General features: G+C 39.9%; 1 protein-coding gene across 3 annotated transcripts in view; it reads right to left on the bottom strand.

Moving 5' to 3' along the window:
* Window positions 1-10,604, bottom strand: part of CHD1L (chromodomain helicase DNA binding protein 1 like) — a 67,119-nt gene extending 56,515 nt beyond the window's left edge. For 2 of the 3 annotated variants that reach the window (XM_080800931.1, XM_080800933.1), the window contains exon 1: window positions 10,422-10,604. In XM_080800931.1, coding sequence (XP_080657057.1) covers window positions 10,422-10,554 — 133 coding nt within the window. In that variant the 5' untranslated portion in view covers window positions 10,555-10,604. The remainder of the gene's footprint in view (window positions 1-10,421) is intronic. The other variant, XM_080800934.1, reaches the window with a different exon arrangement.
* Window positions 10,605-18,663: the final 8,059 nt, after the last annotated feature.

The raw sequence follows: 18,663 nt of genomic DNA on the forward strand, positions 1-18,663 counted from the left end.
TGGCATTGCTTGGACATCATCCACTTTGCCCCTCCTGTCCCCATCTCTTTGCATCTCGTCTTCATTTCACCATCCTCTTACCCTCTCGACCCTGGTAGTGTTGTTGTGCCGGCAGTGACAGGGATGTCCTCTCTCACCATTGCTGTTCAACAGAGTACTAGAAATCCTAAGAAGTAGTTGAATTATCACTCTCTGGAGATGACGTAATACGCTATGTGGAAAACCCAAAAGATACAACCCCAAAATCTCTAGGACTCATACAGAAATTCAGCAAAGTGACAGGAAGGAAAAATCAGTGCATAGAAATCAACAGCATTTCTATACACTAACAACGAGACAGAAGAAAGAGAAATTAAGGAGTTGATCACACTTACAATTACATCCCAAACTGTAAGATACCGAGGAACAAACCTAACCAAAGAAATAAAGGACTTATACTCTGAAAACTATAATGCATTCATGAAAGAAATCGAGGAAGACACAAAGAAATGGAAAAATGTTTCATGCTCAGGGACTGGAAGGAGAAATATTGTTAAAATGTCTGTGCTACCTAGAGCAATCTATATATTCAATGCAATCCCTATCAAAATACCATCAACATTTTTCAGAGCTGGAACATATAATCCTAAAATCTGTATGGAACCAGAAAAGGCCCTAAAAGAAAACCAAATCTGGTGGCATCACAAAGCCAGACTTCAAGCTCTATTACAAAGCTGTCATCATCAAGACAGTATGGTACTGGCATAAAAACAGACCCATATATCAATGGAACAGAACAGAGAACCCAGAAATGGACCCTCAACTGTATGGCCAACTAATCTTCGACAAAACAAGAAAGCATATCCAATGGAAAAAAGACAATCTCTTCAACAAATGGTGTTGAGAAAATTGGACAGCCACATGCAGAAGAATGAAACTGGACCATTTTCTTACACTATATACAAAAATAAATAAAAAATGGATGAAAGACCTAAATGTGAGCTAGGAAACCATCAATATCGTAGAAGAGAACACAGGCAGCAACCTCTTCGACCTCAGCCGCAGCAACTTCTTCCTCGAAACATCGCCAAAGGCAAGGGAAACAAGGGCAAAAACGAACTATTGGGACTTCATCGAAATCAAAAGCTTTTGCACAGCAAAGGAAACAGTTAACAAAACCAAAAGACAAATGACAGAATGGGAGAAGATATTCGCAAATGACGTACCAGATAAAGGGCTAGTATCCAAAATCTATAAAGAACTTACCAAACTCAACATCCAAAGAACAAATAATCCAATCAAGCAATAGGCAGAAGACATGAACAGACATTTCTGCAAAGAAGACATCCAGATGGCCAACAGACACAAGAAAAAGTGCTCAACATCACTCGGTATCAGGGAAATACAAATCAAAACTACAATGAGGTACCACCTCACACCAGTCAAAATGGCTAAAATTAACCAGTCAGGAAACAACAGATGTTGGAGAGGATACAGAGAAAGGGAAACCCTCCTACACTGTTGGTGGGAATGCAAGCTGGTGCAGCCACTCTGGAAAACAGCATAGAGCTACCCCACGACCCAGCAATCATACTACTGGGTATTTACCCTAAAGATACAAATGTAGTAATTCAAAGGGGCACATGCACCCAAATGTTTATACCAGCAATGTCCACAAATGTCCACAAACTATGGAAAGAACCTAGATGTCCATCGATAGATGAATGGATAAAGAAGATGTGGTATATATATACAATGGAGTACTATGCAGCCATCAAAAGAAATGAAATTTTGCCATTTGCAACAACGTGGATGGTACTAGGGGGTATTATGTTGAGCGACATAAGTCAATCAGAGAAAGACAATTATCCTATGATCTCCCTGATATGAGGAAATTGAGAGGCAGAGTGGGAGGTTTGGGGGGTAGGGAAGGAAAAAATGACAAAATGAAACGATGGGATCGGGAGAGAAATAAACCATAAGAGACTCTTAATCTCACAAAACAAACTGAGGGTTGCTGGGGGGAGAGGGGGTATGGAGAAGGTGGCTGGGTTATGGATATTGGCGGGGGTATGTGATATGGTGAGTGCTGTGAAGTTTGTAAGCCTGACAATTCACAGACCTGTACCCCTGAGGCAAATAATACATTATATGTTAATAAAAATCATTTAAAAAAAAAGTTAAAGACAAACAGAAAATACTAAAGGCAATAAGAGAAATACAATCTGATATATATATGGGACCTCCTATAAGACAACTGGCAGATTTATCAGCAGAAACTTCGCAGGCCAGAATAGTGGCACAATATATTCAAAGCACTGAAAGAAAAAGATTTCCAACCAAGAGTACTCTACCCAGCAATGTTATCATTCAAAATTGAAGAAAATACAGTTTTCCCAACACACAAAATCTAAAGGATTTCATCACCTCTAAACCAGCCTTATAAGAAATGTTAAAGGGATCTCTTTGGGATGAAAGAAAGGCATTAGTAATAAGAAAACATATAAAAGTATAACTCTTACCGGTAAAGGTAAATATCTACCTACCTTACCAGTAAAGGTAAATATCTACCTAAGTGGATTAATCACTTATAAAAATAGTATGAAGGTTAAAAGATAAAAGTAGCAAAAATAACCATAACTATAATAATTAAATAAGGTAAACAAAAGATTAAAAGCTGTAAAATGTGATATCAAAAACATAAAACGTGCTGGTGGGGGCAGAGTAAAAATGTAAAGCTTTACAATGAGTTCAAAATTAAGTTATTATCAACTTAAAAGAGCTATAGATATAAGTTGTTATATGTAAACCTCATGGTAACCACAAAGCAAAAACCTATAGTTGATACACAAAAGATAGTAAGAAAGGAACCCAAGCATACTGCTATAGAAAATCATCAAACCACAAAGGAAGAAAGCAAGAGACAAAGGAACAAAAGAACTGCAAAACCACCAGAAAAGAATTAACAAAATGGTAATAAGCACATACTATAATAATCCCGTGAGATGTTCATGGACTAAATTCTCCAGTCAAAAGACAAAGGGGCTAAGTGGATTTAAAAAAAAAAAAAAAAACAAGACCCACCTACAGGCTGCCTACAAGTGACTGAGATCAGACATAAGGATATAAAGTAAAAGGATGGAAAAGGATATACCATGCAAATGGAAACCAAAAGAAATTGGGGGTAGCTATACTTGTATCAGACAAAATACTTTGAAACAAAGACTGTAGTAAGAGATAAAGAAGCGCATTACATAATAGTAAAGGGGTTAAACAAGAGAATATACCATTTGTAAATATTTATGCACCCAAAATAGGAAAACCTAAATATATAAAGCAAATGTTAACAGTCCTAAAAGGAGAATACAATAGTAAGGAGTACAATACTAGTAAGAGACAGAAATAAAATAATAGTAAGAGATTCTAATACCCCAATTTATACTAATGGTTAGATCATCCAGACAAAAAAATCAGTAAGAAAACATCAGTCTTAAATGACACATTAGACCAGATGGACTTAACAGATGCATATAGAACATTCCATCCAAAAGCACCAGAACGCACCAACTTCTCAAGTGCACATTGAACATTCTCCAGGATCAATCATATGTTAGGCCACAAAACAAACCTTAAATTAAGAATGAAATCATATCAAGCATCTTTCCTGATGACAATGGTGTGAAACTAGAAATCAATTACAAAAAGAAAACTGGAAAATTCTCATATATGATTAAGCAACATGCTACTGAACAAATAATGAGTCAATGAAAAAATCAAAAGCAAAATTAAAAAACACCTGAGACAAATGAAAATGTAAATACACATATCAAAACTTACAGGATGTGGCGAAAGCAGTTCTAACAAGGGAAGCTCACAGAGATTTAAATGCTTACCTCAAGTAACAAGAAAAATCTCACATTAACAACCTAACTTTACACTAAAAAGAACTACAAAAAGAAGAACAAATAAAGACCATGTTAGTAGACGGAACAAAATAACAAAGATCAGAACAGAAATAAATGAGAAAGAAACTAAGAAGACAATAGAAAAGATCAGTGAAACCAAGAGATGGTTCTTTGAAGAGATAAAAACTGGCAACCCTTTAGCTAGATCCACCAAGAAAAAAAGGGATTCAAATAAACACAATCAGAAATGAAAGAGGAGGGGCACCTGGGTGGCTCAGTTGGTTAAGCGTTCAACTCTTGGTTTCAAATCAGTCATAATCTCAGGGTCATGGGATCAAGCCCCACATCCAACTCCATGCTTGAAATTCTCTCTCTCTCCTTCTGACCCTCCCCTTACGCACTCTCTCTCCCAAATGATTAAAACCTTTTAAAAAAATGAAAGAGGAAATGTTAACTAACACGACAGAAATACAAATGAGCATAAGAGACGACTATGAACAATTATATACCAATAAACTGAACAACCTAAAATAAATCAATGTATTTTTAGAAACATACAACCCTCCAAGGCTGACTCTTGAAGAAATAGAAAATCTGAACAGACCAATTACTAGTAAAGAGATTGAATCAGTAATCAAAAACCTCCCAGGGGCGCCTGGGTGGCTCAGTGGGTTAGGCTTCTGCCTTCGGCTCGGGTCATGGTCTCGGGGTCCTGGGATCAAGCCCCACATTGGGGTCTCTGCTCGGCAGGAAGCCTGCTTCCCCCTCTCTCTCTGCCTGCCTCTCTGCCTACCTGTGATCTGTCAAATAAATAAATAAAATCCTTAAAAAAAAAAAAAAAAAAACCTCCCAAAATACAAAAGTCCAGAACCAGATGACTTCACTGATAAATTCTACTAAGCATTCAAAGAAAAATTAATACCAATTCTTTTCAATCTTCTTACAAAAAGGGGGGTGGTTAACACTTCCAAGTTCAATAATACCCTGATACCAAAACCGGACAAGGACACCACAAGAAAATTATAGGTCAATGTCCCTGAAGAACGCAGATGCAAAAACCTCCACAAAGTATTTAAAAACTGAATTCAAGGGGTACCTGGGTGGATCAGTCGTTAAGTGTCTGCCTTCGGCTCAGGTCATGATCCCAACGTCCTGGGATCAAGCCCTGCAACTGACTCCCTGCTTAGCAGGAATCCTGCTTCTCCCACTCCACTCCCCCTGCTTGTGTTCCCTCTCTTGCTGTGTCTCTCTCCATCAAATAAATAAATAAAATCTTTAAAAAAAAAAAAACTGAATTCAAAAATACATTAAAAGGATCACACACCATGATCAAGTGGGATTTAGTCCAGGGATAAAAGGATAAACATTCACAAATCAATCAATTTGATATACCACATTAACTAAATGAAAGATAAAAATCATGTGATCTCATAGATGCCGAAAAAGCATTTAACAAAAATCAACACCCATTTACAATAAAAATTCTACACAAAGTGGGTATAGAGGGAATGCACCTCAGTATAATAAAGGCCATATAAGACAAGCCCACAGCAAAAATCATATTCAATGGTGAAAAGCTGAAAGCTTTTCCTCTAAGATCAGGAACAAGACAAAGATTCCCGTTTTTGTCACTTTTATTCAACATAATATTGGAAGTCCTAACCACAGCAATTACGAAAGAAAAAAAAGGGCATCCAATTCAGAAAGGAAGGAAGAAATAAAACTGTCACTATTTGCAGAAGATACTATATAAAGAGAGCCCTAAAGATGCCACCAAAAAAACTATTAGCATAAACCAGTTCAGTAAAGTTGTAGGATATAAAATCAATACACAGAAGTCTGTTGCAATTCTATACACTTATAACAAGCTATTAGAGATATTAAGTAAACAATTCCATTCTATCCTCTCCAAGCCCTGTACTTCTCAGATTTTTAATGGCAGCCTCATCACGTAGCCACCATCAATCATTAACTTCATTTTCAGCCCTCTTACCATCTCAATAGAACGGGGAATGGAGCTGAAAATTCTAAGCTTCTAATTATGGCTTGTCCTTTCTTGTGATCAGCCCCCACCCAAGAGCCATCTAGGAACATACCCAGCATCACCTCATTAGAACAAAAGATACTACTGCCACCCTGCAAATTACAAGGGTTTCAGGAACCCTATTCTGGGAACCAGGGGGCAGAGCCAGTATGTATTTTCCTTATCTCACAAGACCATTAGTCCAACCGTCAGCTCCAGGACCCTTCCCACCTCAGCTACAATCCATGCCAGTAAAATGGATGTTCAGTATCCACTTAAATTCCCTGAAGTTAGGACTAGTCTCCAAGAGAAATGCAGAAAACCCAAATCCCTCCCAGACTGTGGCTTCTCCCACATTTCTCCCTTTCAGAACAGAACTAGAAGGGAGTCTGGGAAATGCAGTCTTTTGCTTTACAGCCTCAAGGATATGGTAAGGTAGGCTTGGGGGTTTGGGAAGAAAGAAATGTGGGTGCCCATCAGCTACACCCATCACAGAGTTGTTTGAATTCCCTTGCCCATGTCTCAGGAGGGTGAGGGGTTCAGGAATACCTCATTTTATTGTGCTTCACTTTATTGCCCTTCACAGACGCTAACAGAGCGTCTAACAACACATTTTTGGTTTTGTTTTGTTCTGTTTTTACAAATTAAAGGTCTGTGAGGACCCTGAGTTAAATGAGTCTATAAGCGCCATTTTTCCAACAGCATTTGCTCACTTTAAAGTGTCTCTGTCAGGAATTTGAGAGGCAGGGTGGGGGTTGTGGGGGGTAGGGAGGGAAAAAATGAAACCAGATGGGACGGGGGAGGGAGAGAAATCATAAAGAGACAATTAATCTCATGAAACAAACTGAGGGCTACTAGAGTGGAAGGGGGTGGAAGGGATAGGGTGGCTGAGTGATGGACATTGGGGAGGGTATGTACTATGGTGAGTGCTGTGAACTGTGAATGACTGATGATTCACAGACCTGTACCCCTGAAGCAAATAATACATTATATGTGAATTTTTTTAAAAAGTGTCTCTGTCACATTTTGGTAATCCTCACAATATTTCAAACTTTCTCATTACTGCTGTATTGGTTATGGTGATCTGTGATCAGTGATTACAATTTACTGAAAGCTCAGATGATAGGTTAGCATTTTTCAGCAAATATTTTTTAATTAAGGTATGTACACTGGGTTTTTGGGTTGTTTTTTTTTTTTTGACATGATGCTATTGCATACTTAGTAGACTACAGTATAGTATAAACATATATACAACATTTATATGCACTGGAAAACAAAAAAATTCACTTGACTACCTTTATTGCAATATTCACTTTATTGCAGTGCTCTTTAACCAAACAAACCTGCAGTATCTCTAAGGTATGCCCGTCCTGGAAAAGCAGGCAAAAACATACCTTTATGATCCAATATACTTTGAGTTTCTGAAGTTCACTGGAATGTATGGGATGTATCTGGGACACTATTCAGGAGAGGAAGATCAACTAAAAGGTTTTTTGGTTTTTTTTTTTTTAAGATTTTATTTATTTATTTGACAAAGAGAGAAAGAAAGAGAGTGAGCACAAGCAGGGAGAGCAGCAAGCAGAGGGAGAGGGAGAAGCAGGCTCTCTGATATGCAGGGAGCCCCACACAGGACTCAATCCCAGGACCCCAGGATCATGACCTGAGCCAAAAGCAATCACTTAACCAACTGAGTCACCCAGGTGCTCCCAACTAAAAGTTTTTTAATCACTGGGAAGAATACTGCAGAACAAAATACTTGTTTCATTGATTTTCAGAAAGTGGCTAATTCATTACATATTTGAGAGGAAAAAAAAAAAACAGTCAAGTTCCTTCCTAATTAAATTTCTGGGGAAATAAAAATTTAAATATAAAGAGACCATAACTATACTAGAAAAAAAATATTAAGCCAACAACAATAAATTCAGAGTAGTAAAGCCCCACCTAAGCAAACATACTACAGGCAAAAATCATTTAGAAAAATGCTGAAGATTTGACTACAAAGAATTCTTAAACATCACCACTGAAATACACACACACACACACACACACACTCACACACCTCATCAAAATCAAAACACAAACTAGAAAACATATTCCCAATATCTGTGGCAAATATTTAATATCAATGCAAGAAAGAACAAAGCAAAAGACAGTTAAAAAATGGGCAAAGAGCATAAATACGCAAGGAACAAGAAGAAAAACCAATATCCAAGTGTCCATCAATACTAGGAAACAAATATTAAATAACAAAAGAACTTTTTTCCTTTTTATTTATTTTTTAAATTAATATAAAACGTATTATTTGTTTCAGGGGTACTTCATCAGTTTTACACAATTCATAGTGTTCATCATAACTTCTCAAATCAGAAAATACCAACGTTGGTGACAATGTGGAAAAATGAGCAAAAAGTGCAGCCTTGGAAGTATTAAAAATTTATGGATATAATAAATATTTGGTTACAAGGACATTTATTAGTATTATTTATAACCACAAAAAAAAGTAAGAACCCAAATACCCACATATTTGGCTGGTTAAACTATGGCACATCCATTCATTGAAAGATCTGTACCCAGTAAATATGATATTTTAGAATAAATAACTAAAAAGACTAAATGATGATAGAAGACAAAACTATTTCCAAAAAGTATGCATATGAAACCCCATTTTTGCTCCTTTCCCTCCCACTACACCCCGTCTCAGAGAAGAAAAAAAAGAAATTATACGGACACACACAGATCAAGGATGGCACGATAAATAAGAACATATAAACAGTAAGACGAATATGGCAATTAAATTTTTTCTTTATGCAAATAATATTACTCTAAATGTTTTACAGAGAACATGTACTACTTCTGTAATAAGGAAAAAATCAGTAAGGATTTTTAACCAACTCTCAAAAAATCATTTTGCAAAATATAAATTCTGGTAAACAGAAATGGGAATTTCAAGCTATACTAGCCAATGGTTATTCTTTTGCGTATACCTGTTTTCTATTTTTTTCTTTCCTTCCACTACAATTTATTGTTCCCATCACTAAGTTTCCACATTGTCTACTTTCTTCTTCATTAACTAATTCACCCAAGCAAAGGTGCAGCCTCTTCTCTCTTCTCGTTTTTACTAAAATAACACATATCCAGATGACAGTTCTCTAGATATATTTATTATATGCAGTCTGTATCAATGAGCGCATTCATCTAGCCCTCTCCCACAAATATTCTCAAAGCATCACACCTAAAAACACATTTAAAGAATAAGGCACTCAAAAATGTTACGATACCCACACAAACACCAGTCCATAAACTTCTATTTAGGCTGGATACACACTCCTTACAGACACAGACACATTCATTCACGTAGCCTCAGAGACCCAGCAAAGGAGAGGTCTTTCTCATTCGTGTCTGTATCCTAACCATTCACCTTCATTCCTCTTCTAAGCTGGATACAGAAATGCATCTTTTGTTTCATTCTGAGAATCAACAAAATCTCACTTCCTTGGCATTTAGTATGTAACAACAGTTCAATAACTATTAGTTTATACTTCTGGAAGCACTCACAGTCCCCACCGTAGGAACTCTGGTAGGGCAGGGCCTGATTTTGTTTTGCGCATCTCTGTACCTAACAACTTACAGTACGTGGCTCTCGGTAGCACTTAATAAGTAATGAATTAAAGTCTACACCACTGATTATTATTGACCCAAGTTTCTATCATACAGTTAAAGCATGCACTGCATTCCCCATTTTATAATTCAAAAAACTGAGGACTGGAGAGGATAGGTGGTGAGTCAAGCATAGCTAGGCGAGGAAATAAGAGGGCCTGAGTTTCTCCACCCACAGGACAAGGTGTCACCCTCGCTGTCTGTAAAGCTTCGAGCTTCAGAGACTCTAGGGAAGGACTGGAAATACACGTATGTGCGTGAGGACTAATAAACTTTGCTTAGCGTTGTATTTTAAAAAAGAGCATTGTGGGAGAATTAACCAACGGGAAATTATCAAAGAACTGCACGTGCACGGTAAATGAGGAAGACAGGTGAAGCAAGCAGAAGAGTTCTGATAGTTTTACAGGAGCAACTCATGAAATCCCTGGGCTGGGGCCTCCAAATCGACAGAAGAGAAACTTTAAACCCACATTCTTGGGGCGCCAGGACCTCCTCTGAGTCTTCAAAAAGAAAGGTCTTACCTTCGGGACAGGGGTCTCACTGAGTCCCTCCGCCCTGGGGCCAGTGTGGCGGGCTGCAGACGGGTGTCGCTTCCCCGCCCGGAATCTCGTTCATTCCACGCCCGCCAACCCCGCGCTGCACCGGCGGGGGCTATGGCCGCCTGGCCCCACACCCGACCCCTCCGCAGGGGCGGGAAGGAAAGGCCCTGGAGCCCGCAGGTAAAAACCACCACCACCCACAGGACGCCGCAGCCGCGGCGCCGAAGGCCCGTTCCTACCGCGGGGTCCTCTGGCCCTCCAGAAGCGAGTCCCAACGAGTGCAAAGACCCCAGAAGAAGCTGGGCCGGGGCCACTGACCTGTCAGGCCCCATTGCCTTAGCTCCTGCTCCTGCACTCGTGCCCGCGCCGCCTCGCCTCGGCTCCGGGTCTGCAGGGCACGTAGGAAGTCAGGCATGTGGCTCCCACACGTCGCGGCGCCCGCGCTCTCCATCAGCTCAGAGAGGCTCCGCCCCGCGGCGCCCGCGCGCTTCCCTCCCGACGCGCCCTGGCCGGACCCAGCGCGCAGCCGCAGCCAGAGGACGCGTCCAGCGCCGACGTCCGGGCGCCAGCGACCTGCGAGTTAGCCTGCAGGGTTTCATTTTCATTCTTTCCGGTTGTGCTCAGCCTGCTCTCGGCTTGTCGGCTCGTCGGGAGGTCGGACTATGCTCACCATTCATTTATTAGCAACACTGACTATGCGCCAGGGACATACATACTCTGCGGGGCTCTGAGGTTATAGAATTCAGTAAGACATGGTTGGTCCCTGTCCTCCAGAGATTCACAGCAAGAATGTAAAAGCCTGGTGTGCTCAGTTCCTTTTGCACCAGGGATACATTGGGCCCTAAAATCCTCTTACTTACTCCCTGTTGGCCGTAGACCAAAGTCCGGAACTTCTGAATGATAGGAAATTAAAATCATGAAAACTGTCATTACCAAGAGGAATTTCTCAAGTGAATTATGGGGAACAAATTGAAGCAAAATGTTAGATTAGGGGTCAATGACAACATCAGCTTTGAGTGGATTTATGACGTAGTAATTTATAATTAGTAGTGTGTCACTGATATAATAACCAAATAACTGCAGTTATTTAATAACTGCAATAACTGCAGTTAGTGATCCAGTGAGAGGTGCTGTCCTGAGGGTTTTACAAGTTTTTTTTCTCGTCTAACCCTCACAGTAACCTTATAAATAGATATTAGGATTGTCCCCACTTTAGATGAGGAAAGCTAGAAGAGGAACCGTATTATTCTCTGGGTAATGTCATCAGAATACTAGTCCCATTTGGGTTAACCTTGGCACTTCTATCTTCAGTAAACTCAGATTAAAGTTGCATGCCACCCCCCACCCCAGTCTCATCTACCCTTAAAATAAAAGAAGAAATTAGTTCTGAGCTACAAAAGAGATGTCTTTGGGTTAATTTATTCATAAAAACCCAAAGCACTGTTTTGAGCACCTCCCATATGGCAGGCACTCTTGGCACTGGAGACAGAGGCCACTAGTCTCATTTGCAAAAACATTTAAGTAAACACACTTATATTTTTTTATTTTAAATTAAGTGTTATTAAGAGTTATATTTTAATTAAGTGTATAATTAAATTAGTGTAAATTAAAAGTTATATTTTAAATTAAGTGTATATTTAAAAGGAGGAGACAGGCAATAAGCAAATAAAAATCAGGTAGTTATCAATGTTAAGGTGAAAGAGAAACAGTCACATAATGGGGCTATACTGATTCCCTATTTGATGTTTTGTCAACACCATAAATGGGATTTGTATCCTTTCCTGGCTTCTCTGGAGGGCTTCTCTACCCTTGCGATTGCTCATGAGTGATTTTTGCATCCTGATCTCTGGGTTCTGTAGGTAGGCTTATCCACTAAAGCAGCAAGATCAATCACCTGCCACTCAAACAAAAGAGACTTGAATATTTTTAACTTAAGGTACATTTGTTTTAGCATAATACCAGTGATAGAGTCCTAGCTTTAAGCTAAATTTCTCTTGGTAGATTGAGTCTGACATCGAAAAAACAGCTAGGAAAGACAGCTGACAAACTCCCAAGTCAGCTGCTAGTGACATAACACATATAAAAGGTGACATATAAAATTTTACTCCAGATGGTGTATGAAAGGAGTCAATGGAAGGGGGTAGAGTGGCAGTAGGGTGACCACTTAGACCACTGCAGGAGTCTGGGCAAGAGATAATAGTTGGGCCAGCATGGCAGCAGTGGAGTGGTGAGTAGTGGTCAGATACTAGATATATTAAAAAGGTAGAGTCTATGAGTTACACGGATTGGGGGCACCTGGGTGGCTCAGTGGGTTAAGCCGCTGCCTTCGGCTCAGGTCATGATCTCAGGGTCCTGGGATCGAGTCCCGCATCGGGCTCTCTGCTCAGTGGGGAGCCTGCTTCCCTCTCTCTCTCTCTCTGCCTGCCTCTCTGCCTACTTGTGATCTCTCTCTGTCCTCTCTGTCAAATAAATAAATAAAATCTTTTTAAAAAAAATTAAGTTACATGGATTGAACATCTGAGAAAAGTCCAGGAATAAAGGATGATTTCAGGGATGTGACCTGAGCAAATGGTAGTTTCCCCTTTTGGAGGGGGTAATGGAGTTTCCACTTTTGGAGGGGGTAAGACTGAGAATGAGGAGGTCTGAGGAACATCAAGAATTTTCATTGTTAATATCAACTATATTTCAACTTATAAAAGGAATTCATGGAGCACCTGCGTTGCTCAGTCAGTTAAGCACCTGACTTCAGCTCAAGTCTTGATCTCAGGGTCCTGGGATCGAGCCCCGAGTTGGGCTCCCCACTCCCAAGGAAGTCTGCTTGTCCCTGTGCTCCTCTCCCTCCCTGCTCATACAGCCCCACCCTATCACTCAAATAAATAAAATCTTTTTAAAAAATAAAAAAGGAATTCATTTTTGAACACAGTAACGTGAAACTCTTCTTAGATATCCAAGCAGAGATTTTGAATAATCAGGTAGATTAGCCTGGAGCTCACAGGAGGGTTGGAACTGAATATATTAATGTGGAAGTTATCCACATTAATTTTCAGATGGACCTTAAGCCTTGTTACTAGATAGGATCTCCTGGGGGATGACTGGAATTATAAAAGCGACTTAACCTTGGACAATTAACATTTAGAAGCTGAGAAGAGGAAGAGGAACCAGCAAAAGGGCCTAAGAACAGCAGCCTGTGATACAGTAGAAGTAAGAGCATGGTGTCCCCGAAGCCAAATGAAGAGGAAATTCAAGAAGAAGAGAGTTTGCATTTGTCTGTGTCAAATGTAACTGATAGGTAGAATAAAATAGAATAGAGAAAGAAACATTGGATTGGGCAATAGGGTAGTCATTGATGATCTTGCCAAGAATTATTTCTATATATTGTGGTGTCAAAAGCCTGACTGGAGTGGTTTTAGAAAAAGAAACAGGAGAAAAGAAAGTGAAAAGTTTTGCTGTTAGAGGGAACAAAAATGGCAGCAGTAACTGAAGGGGGATATGGGGTCAAGGGAAGTCTTGTTTTGTTTTCAGATAGGTGATATTAGAGCATGTCGACTACTAATGGGAATGGTCCAGTAGAGAGAAAAACTGATCCTGCACGAGTGGTGTCCTTGAATGAGAGGATGGGCTGACTTAAGAGCACAGACAGTCCGTGCCCTGGAACACACAGAGGCATAGTACACAGGCAGATTTAGTAGTGAGAGTATGTGGAAGATGTCTTGATTGTTTCTGTTGTTTAAGTGAAGTAAGAAGCAAGGTCATCAGATGAGCTTGAGGAAGGGGAAGGGGATTGGAGGTTTTAGGAGGGAAATGTGGAAAATAGTTGTCTGGGATGTGGGATAGTGAATTGACTAGAGAAATAGGGTAGCATTGCCAAGCAGTAGCAGCAAGGTTTATGGTCATGAGAGCAGCCAATGTGGTGTGTGTTGAGTGCAGGTAGGGAATAGTTAGAGAACTGGAGTTTACCAGGGTTGGACTTTTGCCAGATGAGAGCAACAGAGAATGATTACACTGGCCATATCCCCAGTGTCCAGAACAGGGGTAAACAAGGCAGAAAAAGTCTCCTTACTCATGAAGCTTATATTCTAGTGATGGAGAAAGACAAAATGGTGGGGAGGATACAAATAAGTTATCAGGTAGTATTGGTGGTAACAAGATAGTAAAACAGGGTAATGAGATTAAGAATAGGGCTGGGAAACAACTCTGAATAGGGTGGATTGAAGAGCATGTCAACAACAAGATGACATTTGAGTTAAGGTCTGAATGATGAGAAGCCAGCTGTGTGAAGTCAGGAAGAAGATTGCTCAAGACAGACTGTAAGGGCCTATTTAGCCAGAGTGATTCCATCTTAGATTAAACAGTCATTTTGTTGTTTATGCAAACTGTCCCTGCCCCCCTTCCCCAAGGGGACTTACTTAAAAACAATTACCGGAAACCGGTCCCAGGTAACAAAGCCCAAATACAAGGGTGGGTCAGGCCAGGTGGAGACATCCAATCAGTGGGGAAGTGCATATTGTCTCCCTAGTTACCAAGGAGTATGGGCCCCGCCCTTTGGGCGCCTTTTGGGTGCCAATTCTGACCAAGGTGATAGGCTAGTTCAAATATCTACTAGGGTAAATTATAATTCAATTGGTCACTTATGTGTACCTAGCATGACTGTGCAGCTTTCTCTGTGTGTTACAATCTCATTGGCCACCTGTGCATGGCCAGGCCCGACCACATGTCCTTTGCCCTCAAAAGCTAGTCTATAAAGCAGAGAGGGGTTGCCCTCTCTGTAAGAGGCGCGGCCCTGGCCGGTCCGTCTGATTCTCAATGCTTGGCATGAAATAAACCTTTGCTTGACCTTCGCTTTGTATCAGTCTCGCTCCTTTAATCACGGACCCATTATTGGGGGACCTTTCACAGACCATAGGGCAAAGACACCGAGGCAAGGTTAGCAAAGGAATAATAGATTCTTTAGATTGGTGAGGGGATACTGGAGGGGACTTGGTTAGTGATTGGATAGAAAGCTGAGGAAGAAAAAAATGTTGGTATGGACTCCAGGGGGTTCTGCCTTGGATAACTAGGTGGATGTTGATGCCAGCACCGAGATAGATAATATAGGAGACAACTGTCAGTTTGAGGAAGGGAGGATAAGGATTTCACTTTAAGGATTGTTGCATCCGTACCTAGAACAGTGCCTGGCACATATATTCACTCAATAAATAGTACTGCTGCATGTTTGAATGAGGTGCCCATAGAACGATTCTAAAGTCCAGGAGCCATGATTGTTATAAACCTGAAGCACAGAGAAGACATTTCCTAGATGGGAAAACTTAGGCTACAATGTTTTCTAGGAAGTTACTGCTAACTGCCAGAATAAAATCTAACCCCAACTCCTTTATAATTCATTGCTCAGGTTATGACCAATGGTTTCATATTAATTATTTGTTTTATTCCTCTACAGAGAAGGTAAATCCTCTGGCAATAACAACTAGTAAGATTAATGGTAACCATGGGGCACCTGGGTGGCTCAGTGGGTTAAAGCCTCTGCCTTCGGCTCCGGTCATGATTCCAGGGTCCTGGGATCGAGCCCTGCATCGGGCTCTCTGCCCAGCGGGGAGCCTGCTTCTCCCTCTCTCTCTCTCTGCCTGCCTCTCTGCCTGCTTGTGATGTCTGTCTGTCAAATAAATAAATAAAATCTTAAAAAAAAAAAGATTAATGGTAACCAGATCACGCTAGCGATGGGTCTTAGTATCCGCCCACCCTACAAAAACAAGCATGATCATGCCCGGGTTAGCAAACAAGTTGTTTGTTGGCCATTACGTCCCTGTTGGGTAACAGCAGGATACCAGCTGGCAGCATCTGGTAAATCAGTTATGGAGCCTGAATAAGAGCTGTGACCATGGATGAAAATTTGTACAAACCTCTTCTTAGGTACATGGACTTAGACCTTTGGGCTCAGGTTATGCTGAGGTCAGGGCCCTCAAATGGAAAGATCATTCTACAGAGATGAAAAAAGAGTTTTATTTCTTTCAGGAAAGGAGAACATTTCATTTTGACTTTTGATATTATTATACATCTTTTACATCAAATAACACATAATAAATCTAAAACCTAGAAATTCAGGGGAAATGTGCTATAGAGAGTGAACTTTGAAGTGTATCAACAAGTCAGCCTGGTTTACAGAACTCTTGCCAAGTCAGTTTAGAAAGTTGTCACTACTCTTTAATACTAAGGGCATAATACTGGAAAAATATCAAATAAATCTCTGAGGACAAAGTACAAAGATTGTAAACTGACCACAAGTCAAAATTTGCCCACAGGTCCTTTGGATTATATGGCTGTGTTCTCTCCTCTTTGTTTGGATATATTTTGACTGTCATGCCTTGCCATTAAATTAACAATATGCAGTTTCACACTCTTTTCTTTCATCTTAAAGTATATTGTTGTGGAGTCCGCACAGCTAATCACAGAAGGCTTTTGATTTTGCCAATACTGGAATTAAAGTTGTATGACATATTTCCACAGAAGGAAAAGGACATCTCCATAACAACCATGAAGCAAATGTTTCTCACGACTCAGGGTACATTAAAATATCTTTTGACGAGGGTGAATGGGTGGCTCAGTTCGTTAAGCAGCTGACTCTTCATTTTGGCTCAGGTCATGATCTCAGGGTTGTGAGATGGAGCCCTGCATCAGGCTCCATGTGCTTAGTCAGAGTTGTCTTGAAATTCTCTTCTCTCCCTCTGTCCTGGCCCCTGCTGGCGCATGCTCTCTCTCTCTCTAAAATAAATAAATAAAATCTTTTTGAAAAATATCTTTTGACAATGTGATCTTGCTACTAGAGGCTATAATCCTGAGAATTCTCTCTTGCTCATGGCCCAAGCCATGTTGTACCCTAACCTCATAAAGCCTGGGTCTTAGGTTTAAAAAATGAGCACAAGTGTTGCACTCATATCTGTATTCCTGAGGCATTGTTGTAACTTTGATGCAAGGGAGTTCTCCCACTTCCATCCCTCAAAACTGCTCAAAATTGGCAAATAAAATTAATCTTCATAATCAGAGCTTTAACAATCAGAGAGTGCTCCTGGAAGGTCTAGGATACATAATAATTTATAATAAGTGAAATAACAGCTACTCTATAATGATTTTGTGAAAATTAAATGAAATCATTTTTTATAAGGAACTAAACACAAATTTGAAGGTCCAGGGCATTGTGAAGGACCAGAAAACTTAAGTTGGGAATGAACTTGGTGATCACCCAAGTTTTCTACATCTCACTGATGGAGACTAAAGAAATTAGGAATTATCCCTCATTGTTGAGGTTCCACCATAACCTCATTCACTTGGGGAATCCACCAAAAAATGTTCCATAAGCATGGCCCACAGATTCGGGTTCTAAAAGTAAACAGACCCACACATACATATACATATATACAATGTGGGCTATCTACTCAGTGGTGGGATTATGGATAGACAGCTTTGATAGACTGTATTACTGTTCTTTCTTTCTCCCCATAAGTGACTATTCATATCCTATAAAATGATTATACATCTATGCTTCTATCCATGTGACTTCAGTGCCTTCCAACAGGCTGGAGTTAGCCTGGAATGCAAGTGGTTGTGAGGTGATCTAGTGCATGAACTGAAGATTTAAATGTGCTTGCTGAGATTGTTCTAATATATAAATATATAATATTTAATATATAATAAGTTATTTCAATCCATGAAAAGGCTTCTTTGCCATCTGCACATCTTCTTTGGTAAGCCTTGTTCTTTTTCGGGTGTCACAGCTAAGATTTTAAAATTAGCCTCACACACATGTGCACACACACACATACACTCTCCTACATGTTGAGATTTTGATTGGCATTGCACGGAATTTGAAGACCAAATTGCAGTAAACAGACATTTTACAATATTTACTCTTATGACTCATATACATGGTATCTCACTCCATTAATTCAGGGTTCCTGCATTTTTGCCAGTGTCTTTCCCCACTTTATGCATAGAGATCCTGTACATCTTTTGTTCAGGTTACTGCCAGTAATTTGGTATTTTGACGTGATATAAATGGTTTTTTTAAAATTTTCATTTCAAACTCTTTTTAAAAGACTATCTGCCACATAAAACAACAATACTGTCAATGTATTATGGGATTCATAAGATTTGAAGTAAGGGGTGCCTGGGTGGCTCAGTGGGTTAAAGCCTCTGCCTTGGGCTCAGGTCATGATCCGGGGGTCCTGGGATCAAGACCCGCATGGGCTCTCTGCTCAGCAGGGAGCCTGCTTCCACCTATCTCTCTCTGCCTGCCTCTCTGCCTACTTGTGATCTCTGTCTGTCAAACAAATAAATAAATAAAATCTTTAAAAAAAAATAAATGGATCTAAAAAGGTAATAAATGAAGAATTAAAACATAACTTGATTAAACTGAAGGAAAGCAGGAAAGGAGGAACAAACAAAGAAGAGGTGTAAAATTTAAAAATAAATCAATTTTCAGTAACCATATCAGTAATCACAATAAATTTAAAAGGACTAATTAATCTTTAAAAGAAAAAGATTGTTGGGGAACCTGACTTGCTTAGTT

Source organism: Martes martes (assembly GCF_963455335.1).
Source record: "Martes martes genome assembly, chromosome: 4".
NCBI lineage: Eukaryota > Metazoa > Chordata > Mammalia > Carnivora > Mustelidae > Martes > Martes martes.